The sequence below is a fragment of the Hyla sarda genome, chromosome 1, assembly GCF_029499605.1.
Source record: "Hyla sarda isolate aHylSar1 chromosome 1, aHylSar1.hap1, whole genome shotgun sequence".
Taxonomy (NCBI): Eukaryota; Metazoa; Chordata; class Amphibia; order Anura; family Hylidae; genus Hyla; species Hyla sarda.
In genome coordinates, this window is record NC_079189.1 from 42,282,808 (window position 1) to 42,306,615 (window position 23,808).

The 23,808-nt window shown below is 43.6% G+C and overlaps 1 protein-coding gene across 1 annotated transcript; it reads right to left on the reverse strand.

The window, feature by feature from the left end:
* Nucleotides 1-1,942: 1,942 nt before the first annotated feature.
* Nucleotides 1,943-23,367, reverse strand: LOC130290614 (transmembrane emp24 domain-containing protein 11-like). The gene is made up of 6 exons (XM_056538879.1): nt 23,244-23,367; nt 23,165-23,173; nt 18,213-18,313; nt 17,762-17,887; nt 2,712-2,858; nt 1,943-2,128 (listed from the first exon to the last, which is right to left on the reverse strand). The coding sequence occupies exons 1-6, from the start codon at nt 23,365-23,367 to the stop codon at nt 1,979-1,981; spliced, it is 657 nt and encodes a 218-aa protein (XP_056394854.1). The 3' UTR covers nt 1,943-1,978.
* Nucleotides 23,368-23,808: the final 441 nt, after the last annotated feature.

Genomic DNA, 23,808 nt, shown 5'->3' on the forward strand with positions numbered 1-23,808 from the left:
TGCTTCACTGCCTGCAAGACCCTCCGCCTGACCTGACCTGCCAAAGCGCAGACAGGTAAGGAAAATAAAACTATAAAAAGCAGAAAGAGGGAATGATGAGGGAGGGGGAATGAAGTAAAAGTGAAACTCACTTGTTTTCTCCCGCACTATCCACAGGTACTGGTGGATAGTAGTGTTGAGCGGCATAGGCCATATTCGAATTCGCGAATATTCGCGAATATATGGACGAATATTCGTCATATATTCGCGAATATTCGCATATTCGTAACATGCCCGTTTTATTTTCGCATATGCGAAAATTCACGCAGGCGAAAATAACATATGCAGAAATTAGCATATGCAAAATTAACATAAGCAAAAATTCGTACATGCGAAAATTTGCATATGCTAATTTTCGCATATGCGAAAATTCGCACACCAGCCTCACACAGTAGTATTCTTTACACCACACAAGCTGGAAGCAGAGAGGGGTGATCACTGTGATGTGTACTATGAAAAAAAAAAAAAACGAATATTCATAATTACGAATATATAGCGCTATATTCGCGAATATTCGCGAATATGCGATATTCGCGAATAAAATTCGTATTGCGAATATTCGCAAGCAACACTAGTGGATAGTGCGGGAGACGCTAATTAAAAGGTAGCGCAGATCCGGGCAAGGTAGGGCTCATTTTAATCAGCGTCTCCCGCACTATCCACCAACCAGTACCTGAGGATAGTGCGGGAGAAAACAAGTGACAGTGCGGGGAGGAGACGCCGCTGGTCACTGATTTAACGTGGCCGTGCTGTTAATACTTAACAAGCAGACGCTGCTGCGGCCGCTTTAAATCAGTGACCAGAAGATTTATCGGCGTATAACACAGACTTTTTGCCTTAAATTTAAGTTTTAAAAGTGCGTGTTATACGCCGATAAATACGGTAATTATTTCAGAAGACTTAAAGGTAGGAAGACAATGTAATAGAGTAGCAGCAAACGCTAGCAGAATGCTTGGATGTATAGGGAGAGGTATAAGTAGTAGAAAGAGAGAAGTGCTCATGCCGCTGTACAGAACACTGGCGAGACCTCACTTGGAGTATTGTGCGCAGTACTGGAGGCCGTATCTCCAGAAGGATATAGATACTCTAGAGAGAGTTCAGAGAAGGTACTAAACTAGTACATGGATTGCAGGATAAAACTTACCAGGAAATATTAAAGGACCTGAACATGTATAGAAGAAAGAAGAGACAGAGGGGATATGATAGAGACTTTTAAATACATAAAGGGAATCAACACGGTAACGGAGGAGAGCATATTTAAAAGAAGAAAAACTACCACAAGAGGGCATAGTTTTAAATTAGAGGACAAAGATTTAAAAGTAATATCAGGAAGTACTACTTTACTGAGAGAGTAGTGGATGCATGGAATAGCCTTCCTGCAGAAGTGGTCGCTGCAAATACAGTGAAGAAGTTTAAACATGCATGGGATAAACATAAGGCTATCCTTCATATAAGAAAGGGCCAGGGACTATTGATAGGATTCAGATTATTGGGCAGACTAGATGGGCCAAATGGTTCTTATCTGCCGACACATTCTACGTTTGTATGACAGTGGGTAAAAGCAGCCCTATGCTAAGCACTTCTCCCCACTGGTTCCAACGATCTGAGGGGGTCTTAGGCAATAGGACCAACAAAACCAAAGTGCCTCCTACATGCCATCGGTCTGTACAGTTTTTTCATGTACAAATGCATAGGGATGCAGCTGAGCTGAGTTTGTCATTTGGCACACGGCATTGTGATGTAATGATTTGATGGCCATGGTGTTCCACAAGAATGCAACTAAACTTACTTACTTTAGTTCTATTTTTATTATGCTTTACAAGGCATAGATACATTGTTGCCTATTAAAATATCTATGCAGTGTGGACACCCCTTTAAATAACACAGGTGCGATTGTCACGTGATCTGAAAATTTTATTGGTCATGGTTTCAGCTAATTTTACACAACTTTTTTGGCTATAAGGAAATCTTTGAAGTGTCTGATTTGCCAGATGCCCACAGTGGTGAGGATGATGGTTTGCGCAATCGCCCACCACAAGACATTGCCATTCATGTCTTCACTCTTTCGTCTGTAGTACTCCTCGCGTTCCTATGCCATAAAGAAAAGAATGGTAAATGTAAGACATTATATGTCTCCATAGTCATAATTCTCATAGAGCCATACATCTAATGAGTAGTAATACGAGCTCCCCCCTTAACGTTACTGGTGTCTCCCCAAGCAGACAAGAGGGAAAAGAGATGCAAGGGCGAGAGCTCTAAATTCAGAGAGTGTTATGTGATGTCACAGCTACAAATCAGACAGGATAGCTCATATGGACTGTGCACTATGACTAATAACATTATATTAGTAAGTTGCATTGTTATACATTTTGACACCATACACAGGTTTGTTTCTTTTGTCGCACAACCTTTTTATCTTCACTGACATAAATGGAGTTGAGCAGCAACACCATGTACAACCCGTGGACAAGTGAGATGCTGAAGACAACCCAATTTAGAGCTGACTTTGGAACCAATCACTTGTCCATGAGATCTATTTCTTATGGGATGCTAGCTTATTAGATCTTATTGATGAAATCTCTGTGCGAACAATAACAATAGAAAGCAGGCCCTCAAAATAATCTCCTTTGGAGAACCTGCTCTAAATTTACACGTAGAGCAGTACCACCTACCCTTTGATATTCCTGCTCCTTCATGATATGATTAACTTCCCCCATAAGATGTTCAAGACCATAGGACACTTCCTTCACTTTGTCCTTTGGATCTACTTTTGCATAATCCAAGGGATGTTCCCCAACCTGAACATCCAGGTGTATCCTCTGAAAAAGAATAGACCGCTGGTCAGTATTTTATTGGACTCAGTTGCTTCATTGCCTAAGACTCAACATGAACCCTTGTTATTACCCATGACTGAACTGTGTATAAGATATATTATTGACAGCTTTATATTTTCAGCAGACCAGAATAAAACAGCCCTGTCAGATATATGGGATTACTACAGGTTAAAAAAAAAAAAAATGTATGACTTATCCTAGGACCAAGGATACGTTTACTTATTGTATACATTTTATTCATGAATTAATACTCTAGGCAAAGAAAGTAGGCTTTGTAATATTGTAATGTCCCAGTACGGGACATGGTCCTGCACTACACTTAGGCCCTGTCAGTTTGAGTCCCTCAGTGACCTGGGGGCTCTCCTGCAGGGTCTCCCCTGCTGTTTCTATAATGTCATTGATCTCGTCTTAATGTATAGACAGGATCCTAATGTATAGATAGTCTAAAGGACCTGTGGGAGTTCTCAAGGACCTTTAAGTCTGTCACATGTTATGTTATGCAGTCACATGATTTGTTGTCACATGTTCTCCCAGAGAGCACCAGCTTAACCTATGACCCACAGCTTGACCAATCGGTCTTAGTCCAGCACAACACTATATAAAGGGGCGGCCATTACAATTCTCTCTCTTATCTCTTATGTTACCTTACTGAGCACAGCAACCACCAGAGATATCAGTACATTCAGTATATCAGTCATTCCAGTAAGTCAAAAGTTTATGTCTGCTGTCAGTCCCAGCAAGCTGCGAGGTCCTTCTGGGTTCCTGGCCACCTCTCTGGGAATCTGGCCTAGCTGTGAAGATAATACCATCTGTCTGAACTCAGTAAAGCCTCCGTTAAACCATAACTGGTTGTGGACTCTCCTTTCAGTACTAGCCAATGGGATAGCGGAGATACCGTTTGTGTGGTTCTGGTACCAAAAACAACTCTGGCGTCATGAACACTAGGGGTTAACACCATCTAATCCCACCACCTACACCACTATACCCGTGGTCCCGCCATACACCGGTGGTCCACCACACTATAGCTTGTTAAAAAAATGTTTGTCTCTTTCCTCCTCTACTTGGTTATAAGTGTTCAGAATCTCCGCACTCACTAAAAAACGACAACTCTGAAACTTTGAAGTTGTCACAGCTACTTGCTAAGGATTGTTTATTTCACAGGTCAGTGTGCCTGTGTGAGGGAGAGGGAATAGGAGGAAACAGATTACAGAACCTTACTTCATACATATCACCTCTTCCGGAGGACAGATTTGAATATTAGACTATTTTACACCAGTGGTGCCTAAAAGGACCCAACTTCCTCTGTCTTACATAAGTAGATACCTGTCTTATAAGTGGTACATGGGGACATTGTTACAGATTTTCTGCTAAGGCTCTGGCTTTTTAAGTTACATGTTACATTGTGATGCTGTGGTCTATATGTGGGGTGTGTATGTGGGGTGGTCGGGCAGTCTTCAAGTTCTTATGACTAAATAGATGACTGATCATAAAATGAAGTCTAGAAGAACATGGGGAGCTCATTTAGGACACCGTTCAGGACCTTCTGCTGATCCAACAGAACCAGGTACAGAATCTTAGGCTGGGGGTCAAGGTGCAGTGCTTCTGAGTGTGGAAGAACAGCATAGCCGGTAGTGCCTGCCTCTCCTATAGATAAGCCTCGGATAAAATACCAATTAGAAGAAAGAAGAACTGTTAAAAAATACATTATACAGGTGACATTGTGATCAGAAATATTCTTATGGTGCTCATAAATGTTGATGAAAAGTTGGCAGACCGATGACAGGACAAGCCAATTGACTTAAAGGGGTACTCCACTGCCCCTGCGTTCGTCACGCCCACAGCCACGCCCCTCCCATAGACTTGCATTAAGTGGGCGTGGTATGACAAGGGACGTAGTCATGACGTCACGACCCCCGCAGCCCACACCCAGCGTTCGGAACTAAATGTTCTGAATGCTGGGGCAGTAGAGTACCCCTTTAACTGTATGGGGGCATACATCGGTACATTTATTCATTACAACTTCTGGACCAATGTGCGCCTCATGGTATCCACACATTTGCAAAATGGAAAATGTCTAATTTTTCCACCATAATCTTGTCATTATGGCTATTCTACTAAAAAAAAAACTACTAGGCAACTGATTGTTAGAGAATATACACAAACCAAGGACATGTAGGTCTAATATATAGTTCTGCCTTTACTGAAACAGTGACCATACACAATTCCAAACTCTCTCATACACCTTGTCTAATGGGCTTCTTTTTTTTTTTTTTCTTGCCCACATTTTATTCGGCCTTTTTTGGACACCCCTGCCTGGTTGCCACTGCTACCTCTGCACCTCCTATAGCAATGCTTCAGAGGACATGGATAGAGGTTGTGGTAGAGGGGTGTTATGTAGGGCAGATGGAATTACCCTAGGGGCAGAAGGGCATTAACCCCTTGTGTTTGTGATGCCAGGACGTGGTTTATTCTTGATACCACCTGAAGGTATACCACTGAATCCTGGGCTGGGCACGGGGGGGCAATAATGACTCCAACGCCAAGTTACGGACAACGGTAGCTTTACTGAGGGTAGACAGATGGTAAAGTCTATATGGTTCAGCCAGGGCCCAAGGAGGTGACCAGTGACTTCAGAGACCTTAAGGGCTTGCTGGGACTTGTAGCAGGACTGGACAATTGAATGCAGGCCACGCTGACTTGACAGTTGCTGACAGGGACTGACTTGACTGACTGATAACTGACAAAGCTATGACTGTTGCTTACTTGCAATTGATTGTGGCTGCAGACTGGACTTGAGGCCTCCAATGACTCTGGATACACACACTAGGACTCAACTTGACCTTAGCAAAGACTCAGGAACTAAGAGAGTGAGCTAGCTCCACCCAGGGCTTATATGGGGAGACCCTGGGTCACCTGGTCACTGATACCTCCTGGGTAACAATCACATGGTACATTTATTAGTACATTATATATCACAATAGTACATTATATATCACAATACACAGCAAAACAAATGTACAGGGGGGAAACAAGTACAGTGACCCACCCCTCGACATAAGATGGCCCCGACATACGATAATTTCAACATGCGATGGCCTCTCAGATGCTTTTGTATGTCGGGGCCATCGCATAAACGGCTATCCGGCAGCGCAGACTGCTTCAGCTGCCGCCTGATAGCCGTTTACGGTGCCCCGTGAGCTCCGGTGATGTCTCTTACCTGTCCTCGGGGGCCCTGGCGCGTCCTCTTCGGGATCCCCTGCATCGTCGGCGCTCTCCATCGTCGTCATCACGTCGCTGTGCACGCCGTCCGGTCATCCAATAGGAGTGGCGTGCGTAACGACGTGATGGCGGTGACGGAGAGCGAGGAGGCCGGGGAAGCAGAGGCCTTACCGGAGCATCGGGGACACCTCAGGGACGCGGCGACAGCGATGGACGGCGACATCCCGGGCAGCGGTGATGAGCGGTGACGATCCGGAGCGGCGGGGACAGGTGAGTACAACTTCCTCTAACAGTGGTCTTCAACCTGCGGACCTCCAGATATTGCAAAACGACAACATCCAGCAGCCGTTGGCTGTCCGGCATGCTGGGTGTTGTAGTTTTGCAACAACTGGAGGTCCGCAGGTTGTAGACCACTGTCCTATACTTTACATTGCACGGATCCCTCAACATAAGATGGTTTCAACAAACAATGGTCCATTTGGAACGGATTACCATCGTATTTTAAGGGACCACTGTACAAGGAGGCCCAGGGGACACAGAAGGGAGGCTGCCTGAGAGGGTGTGGTATGGAAGGGTGTGAGGTGCAGGGCAGATGTTGTTACCCTAAGGGCAGATGGTATTAACCCCCTGTGTTCGTGACGCCAGGGCGTGGTTTCTCCTTAACCACCCGAAGGTATACCGCTGGATCCTGGGCTAGGCATGAGCGCAATGAAGTCACCGATGCCAAGTTACGGACAATGGTAGCTTTACTGAGGGTAGACAGTTGGTAAAGTCTACACAGTTCAGCCAGGGCCAAAGGAGATGACCAGTGACGCAGAGACATCGCAGGCTTTCTGGGACTTGTAGTTGGACTAGAGAATTTAGTGCAGGCCACCCTGGGTAGACAGATGACTTGACTTGACTGACTTGTGACTGACAGGACGGTGACTTTATCTTACTTGCACTTGACTTGTGGCTACAGGACTTGACTTAAGGCCTCCACTACTCTGGACACACACTCTAGGCACAACTTTACTGGACCTCAGCAGGAAGCAAGAGCAGAGCTCAAAAAAGAGAGATGCTAGCTCTACCCAGGGCTTATATGGGGGAGACTAGAAGGGAGCCCATAGGTCCGCTGGTCACTTGGACCTCCTGGGTAACAATCACGTGGTACATTTTATTAAAGGCATAACACATCTTTTAATATACAACATATATACAAATGGGGAAACAACTAAAGGGGGCCCTGGGACACTGCCTGACAGGGCAGGAAAGGTACGGGGCAACACCCTCCCATACTGGGACACCACACGTACAAACCATATAACTCAGGAACCATCACGATGCACAAACGATGAGCGAAAAAACAGTTCTGCTCTGTCGCTTGAAATACTCATGTTAGCAAAAGATGGAAGCATCATCAGGCTTACAGTATGTGACATCCTAACAAGCCGTACAGACATCTTGATGTAGACGTCTCCGGATTGACACTGATCAGTGTAATGAGGAGATCCGCACTCTGCACCCTCCACTACACAGACACTGACTAGATATATGGAGGGTTACATGGGTCTGCATTGCGTTGCCTTCTGCTGCTGATGACTATCCTCCTGCCCTCGCTGGTATTCTCCACATCATTGAAGCAGAATAATCTGGCAGATAGTGTTCAGATCTCTTTGACGCGTCTTGCAGAATTACTTCAATTTTACATTTCTGAAGCGTGATCACATCCACTTTAGCGCAGTCTCGGCGACGGGCTCCTGGGAAAATGGAGTGTGAAATTGTCTGACTCCTAAGTGGATTGTTTGCTTGACTGTTTGAGTTTCAGTAAAATCCCAGTCTAAATATTTTATATCCGTACAGCGAATGATTATACAAATTTCCAGAGTTATTCCCTTTAATACCTCCTTATTTGATAATGGATGGTTAACAGCTGTTACGGATTTGACTTCATTTAATCATCTCTAGAACACGGATCTTAGACAGTGATGGAATGTTAACAAGAGCCAAACACACAGAGGAGAGGGATCGGGAGCTGAACTAATATTCAGTGGATCTGGTCTCATTTGTGAGTCATGAGGCAAACAGTACCTCATGTTTTAGTTATACTCATTGTACTTCACCCATATTTATTATAATCTTGTAAATCAGCGGTTCCCAACTTGAGGTACATGTCCACCCAGGGGGATGGAGCAATTCTCTAGGGCGTACAGGTAAAAAATACTGTAATGGTGGCCACTGTATTGTCAAAGCTGGATTAATTAAAGTAGTGGTTCCAGTGTTGTGTCAAATTTTTAGCTCCATCAGAAAATGGGTCCTGACATTTCTGCGCATGTGGAAACACCTATGCATATGGCAGTCAGAAGGACATACCTCACAGACACAACAAAACAACAGTAGAGCCATATTGCTCATCGTACACTGCTATGCATTGCTTGCACAGCTACTTCAGAACCCATTTTCAGATGGGGCTCAAAATATGACACAACACCCCAAGAGAGAATAGAGCACCACCACATGATGCCACAACACTGAGTAGAGAGCCTGGGAGGGAGCCCAGTCAGTCATTATTTTGTATATACTCAAAGAACTACTCTGCTGGTGTGGAGTCATAGTATATACATTACAATCTAATCCCCTGTACAGGACAAGTTATGTAATCGTACACAGCAAATCCACACTAGCAGAATAGTGAGTAAAGCTCTGGTGTATAATACAGGATATAACTCAGGATCAGTACAGGATAAGTAATGTAATGTATGCATGCAGTGACCCCAACAGCAGAATAGTGAGTACAGCTCTGGAGTGAGGTTGGGTGTGTCTGTGCTCCTGTGACTTCCAGCAGACTTCCAGAGAAACAGAAAATCCATCAACCCCTCCCCAGGCATGTGGCAGACTCCTGGGCAGGAAACCCGAGAAACCAGGGCCTCATCTTCCACCCCCCGTACTTGGCCGGCGGGGGGTGTGAGGGACCATTCAAAGGCCAGTAGCCAGGACGGGGTGAGGAGATCCACCAGGGCCCACAGCAATATGGGACACCCATCCCCTGCTGGGAGCTGCAAAGCTTCCAGCAAAAGCTCCTTCAGGAAAAGAAACACATCCAGATAGAGGTGTGGAGTGAAGGCATCTACCTCCGGTTCCTCAGAACCCCAGCATTGTGGGGTAAAGGGGCCAAGGGAATCCCTGATGACTTTTGGTTCTAGAATCCAGGCAAAGATGACACAATATGAGCAGCTTGACAAACTACTACCTGGCCTTAGAGAAGATCTAAAGTTTGCAAGTTACCAGGCAGATCATGCAGCTAAGGCCAAGAGGGCAATATTCTCTGCTAAGGGGAGAACATTAAAGAAAGAAGTGGAGGATCTGATGCGGATGAGATCTGACATTGAGGCTGGAGCAGGCATCTTCAGTGAGAAGCTTCTTAATGAAGATCATTTCTTCAACATGCAGGTCTCCAGAGGTGTAGAAAATGAAAGCTACCAAGATTACTGCCAGAGCAAGGATTAAGAGATGGAGGAAGGTGAAGGAGGTGAGGAGGGCGATGTGAGTGAGGGGGATATGGACATGGGTTACCCCTGACCCCCCACTTACCCATAGTGCAGACTATGTGAACCCAGCTCAAGTGGCCTTACCTCCCTCCAGTGAGGATGAGGACGGTGATGTCAGTGACTGTAGTAAAGGCAGAGGCTTGGCAGACGGGGGTCTAGAAAATGTTTCTTTTGGTGATGATTTGGGCCCAGAGGAGAAGAAAAAAGCAAAGGGCAAGAAGAGGAAGAAGACCCAAGGAGTGAAGTTTGTCTTTTCTTCTTTCCAGCATCCTGGGTCGGCTGAGGTGCTGGGTCCCCCAATCTGCCAGACCCTGTTTCTGTAGTGGAGGATACAGTAGTACATAATGGCCGTGGGTGCTATAGAAAAAAAAGGGCACCCTCCTGTGAGGGGGGAGGGTGTCCAGGCACCAGAAAATGGTGGCAGATTTACCCGTTCGGGGGGTGGTCCGTTGGTTGAAGTGGGCGGTACAGGTCCTGGCACTGCAGGGCACTCCCCTGTGAGGGGGGGGGGGGGGGGAAGTGTCCGGGTGCCAGACCTTGTTGGTTCAGGGAGCGGTCCCCTAGGTGATGCAGTCAGTTCCGTTCTGGCACTGCGGGGCACTCCCCTGTAAAGGGGGAGGTTCCCTGCGCGCCAGCTGTAGTAGGCGGGCGGAAGTGCGCCCGGAGGGACAGCTCCTGCCAAGATCTATGGCATTGTGTGAGGGGGCGGGCCACCCATGGCAGAGGCAGAGTCTGTGCCTGTGCCCCAGGAGCCGTGCAGCTCCGATCCTTAAACCGGCAACACTTATACATGCAGCAATAGATCTAGCCAGCCCAGCCTGTAACACACCAAGGGAGAGTGCAGCCAAGAGTAAAAATGAGAGCCAAAATGTGAATAAAAATGGTAATGTGCAGAATGTGAGTTATGGTAGTGCGCATGGGAGGAGTTGTAGTAGCAGTGTGGATGAGGGGGGTGCTTGTGGAATGCAAGAGAGGGGTGCAAGTGGAGTGCATGAGATGGGTGCAAGTGGAGTTCATGAGAGGGGTGCAAGTGGAGTGCATGAGAGGGGTGCAAGTGGAGTGCATGAGATGGGTGCAAGTGGAGTGCATGAAGTTTGACATCAGCTTCGTTCGGCCAGAGAGTTTGGAACTCTTCTGGTCGAACTATGAAGTGGTGAATAGTGAGCCCAGCTGTCTGGATTTCACCGTAAAGGAGATATCTCTTCAGAACTTGACCAAGAAAGTTACCGTTTTGACACGTAATGAGTCACTATCTTTCCAAGACATCATGACCTGGCTCAGCCGATATGGGGATGTGACAGACATGCCGAAAAAGAACAATGACTAACATGGGATCTGTTCTGGGGCCTGGACGTTTTCCATCAAACTGAAACGGTCGGGGAGCACTGTTGCCCACATCCCATCAGCTGCTTTTATTGGGAGAGACAGAATCCAAATTTTCTGCCAGGGGCAGCCCAAGGTCTGTCACAGGTGCAGCAGCCCCACTCACTTTAGTGCAGCCTGTACCATGCAGGTCTGTGCTCTGTGTGGTAGGGTAGGTCATCTTTCTGCATCCTGTAGGCAGATCAGGTGCCATCTGTGTGGTGTCTTAGGAAACCCTTTCAGCCGTTGTCCTAGCGCCTTTGGCCGTGCGACGGTCACCTTGGCTGGGGAGAGCAGTAATGTTGCATCAGCTCGGGAGGACACGAATGCAGGTGAAGATACAACAGGGTCAGTGAGGAGGAAAGGTCGTGCTAAGCTGAGGTGGGAGGCTAATCGGAGAAGGAGCAGGAAACTAGAGAGTGTTCATGTGGCAGGGGTGGCTTCTGGCCCTGTTCCAGAGGTTAGTCCTGAAACTGCTGAGGCCCTGGAGGAGAATGTGCTGGATGAAGAAATAAGCAGAATCTGTAGAGAAGAAGGCAGCAAGGCAGATCTTTCCGATTCCTCCCACTATCAAAGTGTGGATGAGGAGGGTGAAGAGATGCCAAAAAAGAAGGGCAGTAAAGGGTGAAAGAAGAGGTCGGAGCACTCTAGTCCCCGTGCTACGGACCAGGTCCCAAGCGGAAGCTTACCTACCCCCCTCTGATTGATCAGTCTAACCGGTACTGTGTCCTTGAAGACATCTCCTCCCCCTCCTTGGAGGGAGGGTCAAGGAGGGTGTACCTGAAGTGGCGGAGCCTCCAGGGAGAACTGGGTCCTGTCCTGATGGGACAGTTTCCTCAGGGGATGGGGCCAAACCAGAGCCAGGCGGAGATGGGGATTCAAAAATGGACCAGTTAGAATCTAAAAAAAAGTCCAAAGGGAAAGAAGCCTCCTCATCTGGGGATGAGGAGGTAAAGAAGAGACAGAAATGAGGGCTGTCTAACGTAATCACCCCCCTGTATGGGGGCACTCTCCCCATTGATGCTGGCTTCTATGAACTGTGCCAGTATAAAGTCAGATACGGCTAGATTTGCAGCCTTTGATTCTCTCGGCCGTGTTGAAGCCCACATTTTCTTTTTACAAGAGACCAGGTTGTCCGATCTAGCCTCCCACTGGTCTCTTGTGGCTGAGCCGTATAGTGGGGTGGCGGTCCTTTTTACCGCTCCGGTTGAATGCAGACGGGTTATTGAGTTTGAAATGGGGAGGTGACTGATCTTGGATGTCCACATGAAGGGACAGGAGTTCCGTCTCATTAACATCTACACCCCACAAACAAAGTGGAGACGAAAAGATCTCTTTATGAGGATTAAGACCTTTCTTTATACAAGCCGACAGGTGATCTTTGGAGTGAATTTCAATAATGTCATGAGATCCCAAGATAGGAGAGGCTCCAATGATTGGTTGGTTTATAATAGCAAAGCTCTCAATGGTATAGTTAGGGAAGCTCGCCTAGAGCATGCCCACATCCGGAGCTCCTCAGGCCAAGCGGGTTTCACCTTTCATCGAGGAAGCTGTAGGTCTAGGTTAGATAGGTTTTATCTGAAGGAGGAAGCCGTCTCTTCCGCAGTGTCCGTGGTTGAGGTGGAGTTCTCTGATCACTGTTTGATTTTGTTTTCACAGAATGTTTCAGAGACCCCAAAGCCCCTCCCCCCTCCCCCCCGATGAGTAAAGGTTACTGGAAGCTGAATTCGTACCTCCTGGAGGAAGCAGAGGTAAGACAGTCCTTTGAGGATTTTCTTCAGAGTCAGGCACCTATAATGGGCCCATGTAGTGGTAAGTCAGAGTGGTGGGAGATATTCAAGAAACGGGTTGCGGGGTTCTTCCACCAGATCTCGAACCTCAGGTCCCTGAACAGGTACCACTTGTATCAGGGTCTGAGGAGGAAACTCGAGCTTCTCGTCTTGACTGGAGGTAGCCGAGAGGATATCTCCAGAGTGAAGTCCTTCTGATGAGGTGTCAGTACGATAGGCATGCATCTCTGTTTTTTTAAATGGATTTTGTGAGGTACCGCTCGCCCAACCCTTACAGAAACTGCAAGATGTCAGTGAGTAGTAAGATCATCTAGGGACTGATTGATAGTACAGGATCTCCCAATCGGTCCAGATCAGGGATCTTGGAGATCATCAGATCCTTCTACTCACACCTCTTGGGAAGGAAGGATCTGGATCGAGACAGGATGTAAGTTTTCCTGGCTGAAACCATTCCTGAGCCAGGAGTAGACCCCTCTCTTGATGTTTTGGCAGAAGAAATCAGGGAAGAGGAAGTGAGACTGGCGATGGAGGGGCTTGCCACTAAGAAGTCGCCAGGTCCGGATGGCCTAACATCCGAGTGGTAAAGGAACTTCAAGGAGTCTTTAGCTCCCCTCTTGACTGAGTTATTCAATGAGTGTCTATCCTCGAGAACTCTGCCGAGTTCAATGAGGAGGTCAGCTCTGATTCTTCTCTCAAAGGGTAAAGATCCAAGCTGTATTGAGAATTGGAGGCCCATAGCTCTTCTCAATATGGACGGGAAGCTTTTGGCTAAGATATTGTTTAATCGGCTGCTGAAGTTAGCACCCCGGCTCCTTTCGGGTGCTAAGCACTGCTCGGTTCCAGGCTGCAGCACCATAAGAGCTGTTCTCAGTGTCCGGGAGGCAGTAGAGTGGAGTAATGCAGGTCTCTGGAAGGGGTACTTGCTGTCCCTGGATCAGGCCAAAGCATTTGATCAGGTGAACCACGAGTACCTCTGTTCCCACCTCCTGAGAGATGGCTTACCGAGTACTTTTGCGAATTGGCTTAAGATCTTGTATGCAGGGGCAGAAAGTTTCCCTCTGGTGAATGGGTGGTCCGGCCACTCTGTTGAGGTGGGGTCCAGAGTCCGTCAGGGTTGTCCTCTGAGCCTGCTTTTATGTGTGTTCGCAATCGATCCCTTCGTCCGGAGGGTAGATTGTGGGCCGTCTGCGGGAGTGGGGATGAGTCTGGCGGAGCTGGATGTTGCCCAGAGAGTGGTGGCATACGCTGATGATGTCACCATTTTCAGACTTTCTACCTTGTTTTGGTAAGGGACCGTGATGTAGGGACGGGGTTAGGCTAAGTTTCCACTTGATTTTTTTTCTGGCAGTTTTTGGAAAACTGCCAGTGCAGCTTTTGAACCAAAGTCAGAAGTGGATCCATAAGGGAGGAAAAGTAGAAGTCCTTCCTTTCTATGCCCTATTCCTCTTGAATACACTTCTATTTTTGGCTTTAGGGTGATAGTAGAGTCAGTTTATTTTCAGGGATAATGGTAGGGTGAGAGGTAGGGTGGAGTTAGAGAAAGAATGTAAATTTTGTATCTATCGGGATTGCCATCTGTCTTCCTGGTGGTGGGCTAATGCCTCTGCACCATAACTGTTTGTTATGTTTTCAGATGTTAAGGTTATGAAAGGTTTACAGGCACATTCTCCCATTCTTGGGCCTAAAGTGGGTTGTTTTGTTTTTTTTATGTATGTTATGAAGCCAGTAATAGTAAAGTTGGTTGGGAGGAGTTCTAGGTTGGGAGGGTGCATTTGTGGGTGGTGGTGATTGTTTGTTTTGGTGGACTTGGGATGGATCAGTTGTGGACTGGACATTGAGGACTATGAACTGTATGGACTCTGACCCACATACAGGAGGGCGAGTCGTGTGGGTAATGGGACAGTTTACAGTAGGATATTCTATTGTATTTGTAGGTGTGTTTTCTGTATATTTATAGATTTATATAGTGTATATAGTTTATACATATATAGTATATATAGTATATATTATATTTTTGTTTATTTTATATCTTGGTTTATATTATATAGTGTTTAGTAGAGATAGATATGGCAGTCGAACCAGTTGTTATTTTTGTAGTAATTTTTCTTTGGTATTTCTGTATATCGTTGTGGATTTAGTTTTTTTTTTTTTCTAGGTCTCGTAGGTAAAATGTAGTTAAGGTATGTATATGTGTGTGTGTGGTATAATATTATTAATGTTTTTATTATTAATGTTATTTTTTTTTTTAAATGGTGTGTAGTGGGAGTGCTTGTTGTTTTTTCTGTTTGTATGTGTGATTTTTCAAAGTTTGGGTATTTTGAGTTGTAGATTTCATTCATTATATTATTATTATTATTTAAAAAAAAGAAAAAAAAGTGGGAGTGCTTGTTGTGTTTTCTGTTTATAATGTGTGATTTTTCCAAGTTTGGGTGTTTTTGACTTACAGCTAAATAGTGCTATTTTTATGTTTCTTTCTTTTTTTTTTTTTGGTAATGCAAATTAAGTATGCATGTGAGTGTGTTGTTAGATATTTGGTTATGTAGGTGTGTTTATAGTATTTTTAGGAAAGCTGGGCCGGCCAGTTAGGTGGGATTTATGTTCTTTTATTTTCAGTGTAAAGTTTGGGTTTACGCTATTTCATGTTGTTGTTTTCAGTTATGGCAAAGTTGTGCTGGTTTTGTGTTTGTTATGATTTATATTTTTCTAATAAAAGATTTACAGGACATAACTCAGGATCAGTAAAGGATACGTAATGTAATGTATGTACACAGTGACCTCAGCATCAGAATAGTGAGTACAGCTCTGGAGTATAATACAGGATATAACTCAGGATCAGTACAGGATAAGTTATGCAATGTATGTACACAGTGACCCCACCAGCAGAATAGTGAGTACAGCTCTGGAGTATAATACAGGATATAAATCAGGATCAGTACAGGATAAGTTATGCAGTGTATGTACACAGTGATCTCAGCAGCAGAATAGTGAGTACAGCTCTGAAGTATAATACAGGATATAATGTAGGATCAGTACAGGATAAGTAATGTAATGTATGTACACAGTGACCCCACCAGCAGAATAGTGAGTACAGTTCTGAAGTATAATAGAGAATGTAACTCAGGATCAGTACAGGATAAGTAATGTATTGTATGTACACAGTGACCTCAACAGCAGCATAGTGAGTACAGCACAGGAGTATAATAGAGAATGTAAATCAGGATCAGTACAGGATAAGTAATGTAATGTATGTACACAGTGACCCCACCAGCAGAAAAGTGAGTACAGCTCTGGAGTATAATACAGGATATAACTCCGGATCAGTACAGGATAAGTAATGTAATGTATGTACACAGTGACCCCACCAGCAGAATAGTGAGTACAACTCTGAAGTATAATACAGGATATAATGTAGGATCAGTACAGGATAAGTAATGTAATGTATGTACACAGTGACCCCACCAGCAGAATAGTGAGTACAGCTCTGAAGTATAATACAGGATATAACTCAAGATCAGTACAGGATAAGTTATGCATGTATACAGTGAATTCCCACCAGTGGAAAAGCCAGTGCAGCTCTGAGTATACAAGATGTTACTCCGATCCCGATTTACATCCAATATTAACCCCTTAACGACGCAGGACGTATATTTACGTCCTGCGCCGGCTCCCGCGATATGAAGCGGGATCGCGCCGCGATCCCGCATCATATCGCGTGGGTCCCGGCGCTAATCAACGGCCGGGACCCGCGGCTAATACCACACATCGCCGATCGCGGCGATGTGCGGTATTAACCCTTTAGAAGCGGCGGTCAAAGCTGACCGCCGCTTCTAAAGTGAAAGTGAAAGTGACCCGGCTGCTCAGGCGGGCTGTTCGGGACCGCCGCGGTGAAATCGCGGCGTCCCGAACAGCTGATCGGACACCGGGAGGGCTCTTACCTGCCTCCCCGGTGTCCGATCGACGAATGACTGCTCCGTGCCTGAGATCCAGGCAGGAGCAGTCAAGCGCCGATAATGCTGATCACAGGCGTGTTAATGCACGCCAGTGATCAGCATTAGAGATCAGTGTGTGCAGTGTTATAGGTCCCTATGGGACCTATAACACTGCAAAAATAAAGTAAAAAAAAAGTGTTAATAAAGGTCATTTAACCCCTTCCCTAATAAAAGTTTGAATCACCCCCCTTTTCCCATAAAAAAAATAAAACAGTGTAAAAAAAATAAAAAATAAACATATGTGGTATCGCCGCGTGCGTAAATGTCCGAACTATAAAAATATATCATTAATTAAGCCGTACGGTCAATGGCGTACGCGCAAAAAAATTCCAAAGTCCAAAAAAGCGTATTTTGGTCACTTTTTATATCATTAAAAAATGAATAAAAAGTGATCAAAAAGTCCGATCAAAACAAAAATCATACCGATAAAAACTTCAGATCACGGCGCAAAAAATGAGTCCTCATACCACCCCATACATGGAAAAATAAAAAAGTTATAGGGGTCAGAAGATGACATTTTTAAACGTATAAATTTTCCTGCATGTAGTTATGATTTTTTCCAGAAGTGCGACAAAATCAAACCTATATAAGTAGGGAATCATTTTAACCGTATGGACCTACAGAATAATGATAAGGTGTAATTTTTACCGAAATATGCACTGCGTAGAAACGAAAGCCCCCAAAAGTTACAAAATGGCGTTTTTTTTTCGATTTTGTCGCACAATGATTTTTTTTTCCGTTTCGCCGTGCATTTTTGGGTAAAATGACTAATGTCACTGCAAAGTAGAATTGGCGACGCAAAAAATAAGCCATAATATGGATTTTTAGGTGGAAAATTGAAAGGGTTATGATTTTTAAAAGGTAAGGAGGAAAAAACGAAAGTGCAAAAACGGAAAAACCCTGAGTCCTTAAGGGGTTAAATACTCCAAAGCCGCACTCATTTTTACGCTGGTGGACTCAGTGACATACATAGTTTTGGCCTGTTATCTTTTCATACCCACCAGTCTGCTATTAGCAAATGCTATGAGATTCGTAGAGTTTGATTGTAGACAGATAAAATGGGGTCCATTGGAATGTGTGGTAAACGTAAATTTTCCATCTGGTCCATACAATTTTGCCAGTAATATCTGAAAATATGAGAGCAACATATGCAAGATGTTAAATATAAAGCAATACCTCAATAAATCCCCATAAACAAGAATTAAATCTCTACTGGAAATTAAAGGGATCATATGAGAAAAACACGGATGCCTTCTTACAAATAAAGTCCCACTCTTGTCCATATGCTGTGTATGGTATTTTAGCAGTCATATCAGATGCAATATTAGACACAGTCCATGGAAAATAGCAGTATACACATTATTTGTTTGATCTTTTAGCTTATTCTATGTTTCTCGTGATGAAAGGGACGTGACTATTGGGCACATTATGGGTACCTTACAACAAATTTACCTCTTCATTTGGAGCTTTGACACTCACGAACATTCCCAGTCCTGGAGCTGAGGGGTGGAAATCATGTTGATTCATGTCCCACTTCTGTACCTTGTAGCGACCTTAACAAACAAAAAGAGCATGTTTCTTCATCTTTAAATGGGCACTGTCAGATCCAAAAACTTTTAATATGTTGTTACTGATGAAAAAGAAAGATCTTTTGTAATATGGTTTGTTTAAAAAAAAAAATTTAATTTAATATTTAATAAAGAAAACAGCTTCTGAAAATCCCACCACTAGGGGTTCCCTAACCTACAGGGACACTTACCAGTCCTGCAGCAGCATCAGCTTGTCTATGAGTCATGGACAAGAGATCACTCAAAAACAAGGCTGCATGAGCAGACACACTAATCACCTCCAGTCCCACCACTACAAGGGAGGGACACGCCCCCTCCCAGCACACACCAATCACCTCCCACCACAAGGGAGAAACACGCCCCCTTCCCCTAAGAGGATTTCTAACACTGTGAGCTAATGAAAAGAGGGATTCAGAAACAGTAAACCTGTTAACCTGTTCACCCCCTGTATATCCTGGTCCTGTTAAGCCGTGCATATCCTGGTCCTCTTAAGCCGTACATATCCTGGTCCTCTTAAGCCGTGCATATCCTGGTCCTCTTAAGCCGTGCATATCCTGGTCCTGTTAACCCCTGTTATTATCCTGTTTTCTATTCCTTTGTAATATCTGCCATTTATCTTGTCTCCGGTTCCTAAACTTGTTATTGCTTATAACTGTACATATTGTTTTTACGGCCCAAATGCATAACCTTACATTTATGTTGAGTTAGACATCGCAACATCATGTGGCAGAGAGTTCCATAGTCTCACTGCTCTTACAGTAAATAACCCTTGTATGTGATGATGGTGAAACCTTCTTTCCTTTAAATGTAGGGGATGCCAGCTTTTCATGGATACCGGCCTAGGTATAAAAAGATCACTAGAAAGATCTCCGTACTGTCCCTTCATAAATTTGTAGATTGTGATCATAACGACCCCAATAGGTCTTTTTCCAGACTAAATAACCTAAGACTAAATGTCTTGTTCCTGTAATCCTCCCATTCCATTTATTATCTTTGTCGCCCTCCTCTGCACCCTTTCCAGTTCAGCCATGTCCTTTTCTCTATAGGGGCCCAAAATTGGGCACAGTACTCCATATGTGGTCTGACATGATTTATAAAGAGGCAAAACTATGTCCCTGTCACGTGCCTCTATTCCTTGCTTGATATATTTCATGACTTTGTTAGCCTTGGCAGCAGCTACCTGGCACTGATCACTAAAGTTAAGCTTACTGTGCACCAGTACTCCCAAGTCCTTTTCAGTAGTAGTTTTACCTAATGTCTTATTATTTGTACATTTAGTTTTTATGGCCCATGTGTATTAACTTACATTTATCCACATTAAATTTCATTTGTCATGTATATGCCCAAGCCTCCAGCTTCCCTAGATCCCTTTGTAATATTATGTTATTCTTTTCTGTGGGTATAACCTTATCCAGTTAAGTGTCATATGCAAATATTGAAATTCTACCCTGTAATCCCTCTGCAAGGTCATTTATAAACATATTGAAAAGAAGTGGACCCAGTACTGACCCCTGTGGTACCCCACTTGTAACGGTCACCCAACCAGAGCAAGTTCCTTTGATATAAACTCTCTGCTTCCTGTCACTGAGCCAGTTGTTCACCCATTTACTCATATCCTCCCCTAGTCCCAGTATTCTCATTTTATGTTCTAACCTTTTGCGTGGCACAGTATCAAATGCCTTAGAAAAGTCCAGATATATAACATCCACAGCTTCTCTCCGATCCAATATATAACTGACCTCCATAGAAGCTGATCAGATTAGTCTAACAGGACCGATCCAGCATAAACCCATGTTGGTGCTATGTTACAAAGTTATTTTCTTTAAGATATTCCAGAATAGCTTCCCTCAGAAAACCCTCAAAAATCTTTCCCACAACAAATGTTCAACTTACAGGCCTATAGTTTCCATGATCACTTTTGACCCCTTTTTGAATATTGGTACCAAATTTGCTAAGCGCTACTTTGAACACTCCCTGTTAATATAAAATCATTAAATATAAAGACTAAGGGTCTGTCTAGTGCGGTACTTAATTCCTGCAAAATCGTGGAATGGATGCCATCTGACCCATGTGATATGTCTGTTGTGTGTTTAAATGTTACTAAGTTACATTAACCCTTCCCCTGTAAATACAGTACAGAAGAAGTGATTTAGTAGATTGGCCTTTTTCTTATCCTCCTCCACCATTACACTCAGATTATTTCTTAAAGGGGTTTTCCAGGAAAAAACGTATATATATATATATATATATATATATATATATATATATATACATATATATCTCAACTGGCTCCAGAAAGTTAAACAGATTTGTAAATTACTTAAAAAAATCTTAATCCTTTCAGTACTTATGAGCTTCTGAAGTTAAGGTTGCTCTTTTCTGTCTAAGTGCTCTCTGATGACACATGTCTCGGGAGACGCCCAGTTTAGAATAGATTTTCTATGGGGATTTGCTTCTAAACTGGGCATTTCCCGAGACAGGTGTCATCAGAGAGGACTTAGACAGAAAAGAACAACCTTAACTTCAGAAGCTCATAAGTACTGAAAGGATTAAGATTTTTTAATAGAAGTAATTTACAAATCTGTTTAACTTTCTGGAGCCAGTTGATATATAAAAAAAGGTTTTTTAAGGGGCCAACAGTTTCAGTTCTAAGTTTGTTAATATTAGTATTAGTATTTTCTACATTCTATGGCAATCATTCTCTCTGTTGCAATTTAAATTTTACCATTTATCGCATCTCTAACTGTTTTGGTTAGTCAAATTGGTTTTCTCCTATTTCTAACATGTTTATTCCCGTAGGGTATCTATTCAGGACGTTCTAAAAAATGTTCCATTTATCTTGTGTACTTTTATTACTGAGGATGCGGTCCTAATCTATGTTATTGAGGTCTTCACTTAGTTGGTGAAAATTGGCCTTCCTGAAGTTCAGTGTTTTTGTAGCCCCACTTGTAGACATCTTTTTATAGGATAAGTAAAAACTTACCAAAATAACCCCTCCATCTACTTCAGATACTATGTCTGGCCTATTGTTTTGACCCCTCTTGCTGGGTCCTGCGCTAGTAGGGAAAGGTAATTATGTATTTTGTTATTGTGAAGAACCTCTTACGCATGCTGGACCTGCAGGTTTCAGCTCCCCAGTCTGTCAGAGTAGTTAAAGTCCCCCATACCAGACAGACAACAACCTCTCTTGGGAGAGGGAGAGGTATGGAACAAAGGAGTTTGCCCTACTATAGCCTCTCTTCATGTTAGGGTTTATTAAAGGAGATTAACTGGGGGCAACTTGGGACATAGCCCGTTCCTGCTAAGTATCCAGTCTAAAGACTGCTTGGGGTTGATGATTGTTCCTACCAAGAACTCCATCCAAGACACTATCCTTCCCTAGTCACAATCTTAGGGAAAGAGGGAGAAAAGTGTGGAGTGATGTTCAGTTTCTCACCCCATAGATGGGAATTGCAGTAATAGGGAGCGATAAGAAAGGCTTCAGTAAAGTCCAGGTACTGTAGAGACAACAATACCTTAGGTTACCTTGTCCTGGCCTAAATGCCTGTATGTTCTGATGTTTAAGAACTGTGCCTCCTCTGGTAATGAACTTTTTAGTCTTCGGAAAGAAAACATGAGTTGTTCAAGTTACCGCAGTATATGCACATGAGCATAGAGGTCACCTCAAAACTCCATCAGCTAGTACTGTAACACAGAGGAACTACAAGGAGCACCAACCCTAGTGCAACCTAATCCCTGTGTCAGCTCAAGGAGCATGAGGAGTTCATGTGACATCGAGCCATAGTGACCATTGAGATGCAAACTGCGACCAACACAAAGATAACAAACATCAGGAAACAGAATTTTCGGCCTTGTTGCTTCTCTCCCCTTGATACCTGTTCTTCCTTCAACTTTATTTTCCCTTCTTATCTTTCTTTTTACTTCTAGGCATCAACGTATTCCTGTTTCCACCCATTATACCTTCTAGTAATAGCACAACCTTAGTTCTCTTTGAGAGTACCCCCATTATGACCCAATGATATCTTTCTCTATTGTTTATACATATTTGTTCCATCACCACTTCTTTTCAGACTTTTTGCATTATTGCTATGAATATTATGTATATTTTTATGTGCATGTTGTCCTATAACCTCCCCGTAATTGTAAAATATCAGAATCTCAGAAGAGGATGCTTACTTATATCACTTTTTTTAAGATTGGAATATTTTGTACTTATACTGCATATTATAAATATATAAATTTTAATAATAAACTTTAAAAAAAAATACAAACCTCAGCAATCCCACGGGTCTCCCTCTATTGTTCCATATGGACCATTGTTCTGTGTCCCCTCTGAGCTGTGGCTAATGGGCACCTCTAATAATAGTTCTTGCCCAACTGTTTAGTGTATCCATCTATCCCATCAAACATTTAAAAAAGCATAAAAATCTTCTTAGCTTGCCGCGGGCGCAAAGGGAGCTAGCTACAGCTCTGGACAGAAACGTATATTGTTGGCATAAAAAGACTACACGGTCCACCTAGTCTCCCTTATATCATTTTCAAAAGTAAATTACTTCAGATATTGGGTTCTCTTCTAGCAAGAGTGGAAAGAAAAGCTCTCACTTTGCAAACCCACAGCCTGTCCAACCAAACCTACCACTAGTACTCCCCCAGAGTGCCATAGGGTTACTGGGGACAAAAAAGTCATAGTGAGCCCCATGTCCGTCACCTCACCTTGATTGTCATCAACCATATTAATCCAGATTATCATGGACCTCACACCCAATAAGCACTAATATCAACCCAGCTTTGCCTGGTATATACAATTTTACCCAAAAAAATACAACTTACACTTACTTGACCCACCTACAATCATATACAACGTACAAAAACATACATAATAATTATGACATGGTGATGGGTATTATCCACTTACCTGTGACCAACATGTCAGATGGCAGGTCTTCTATGATACATTTCTCCTCTCTTTCAAAAGAATGATAGTACATGGAATGTACCATGGACCAGAGACAGAAAATGACTACTAGTCGGGTCACCATGGTGACTCTGTCTTCCTATAATATGACTGTAATAAAAGCACGCACGTGGTGGAGGTGGTGGAGGTCTTCACCCACATGAAGACTCATCAGGTATTGATTCTCATGGGAAAATCCATCTGCTCCATATAGTCCATGTTAATGATTAATCCACTCCCAGTACAGAGAGCCTGAAGGATCAAGAATGAAGTTGTGTTCAGGGAATGGTACTGATAATATGTTTATGTAGAACAATCTATAATAATGGGATTAACATGGATTAACCGGATTTAGCCAAAACCATGTCTTAACAAGTCAGGGAAATCAATGGACTTTCTTTAGCATTGTAAATACTTATTGTAGGTTATTATGTTGTTAATGTTAATGTTTTGGTTTCGTAAATTAATATTTATGGAGCATTTTTGTCTTTACATAAAAAAATTGCCAAAGGTCCAGCTACTAAAA

Bases quoted from the DNA above. Each gene is read 5' to 3' on its own strand.
- LOC130290614 (XM_056538879.1), bottom strand. From the start codon at position 23,367: ATGGTGACCCGACTAGTAGTCATTTTCTGTCTCTGGTCCATGGTACAT. The intron at 17,888-18,212 runs GTAAATTTGTTG...TCATATTTTCAG, and splicing joins TCAAAGCTCCAAATGAAGAG to ATATTACTGGCAAAATTGTA. The intron at 2,859-17,761 runs GTGGGTATGAAA...ATTCTTTTTCAG, and splicing joins CATTTGCTAATAGCAGACTG to AGGATACACCTGGATGTTCA.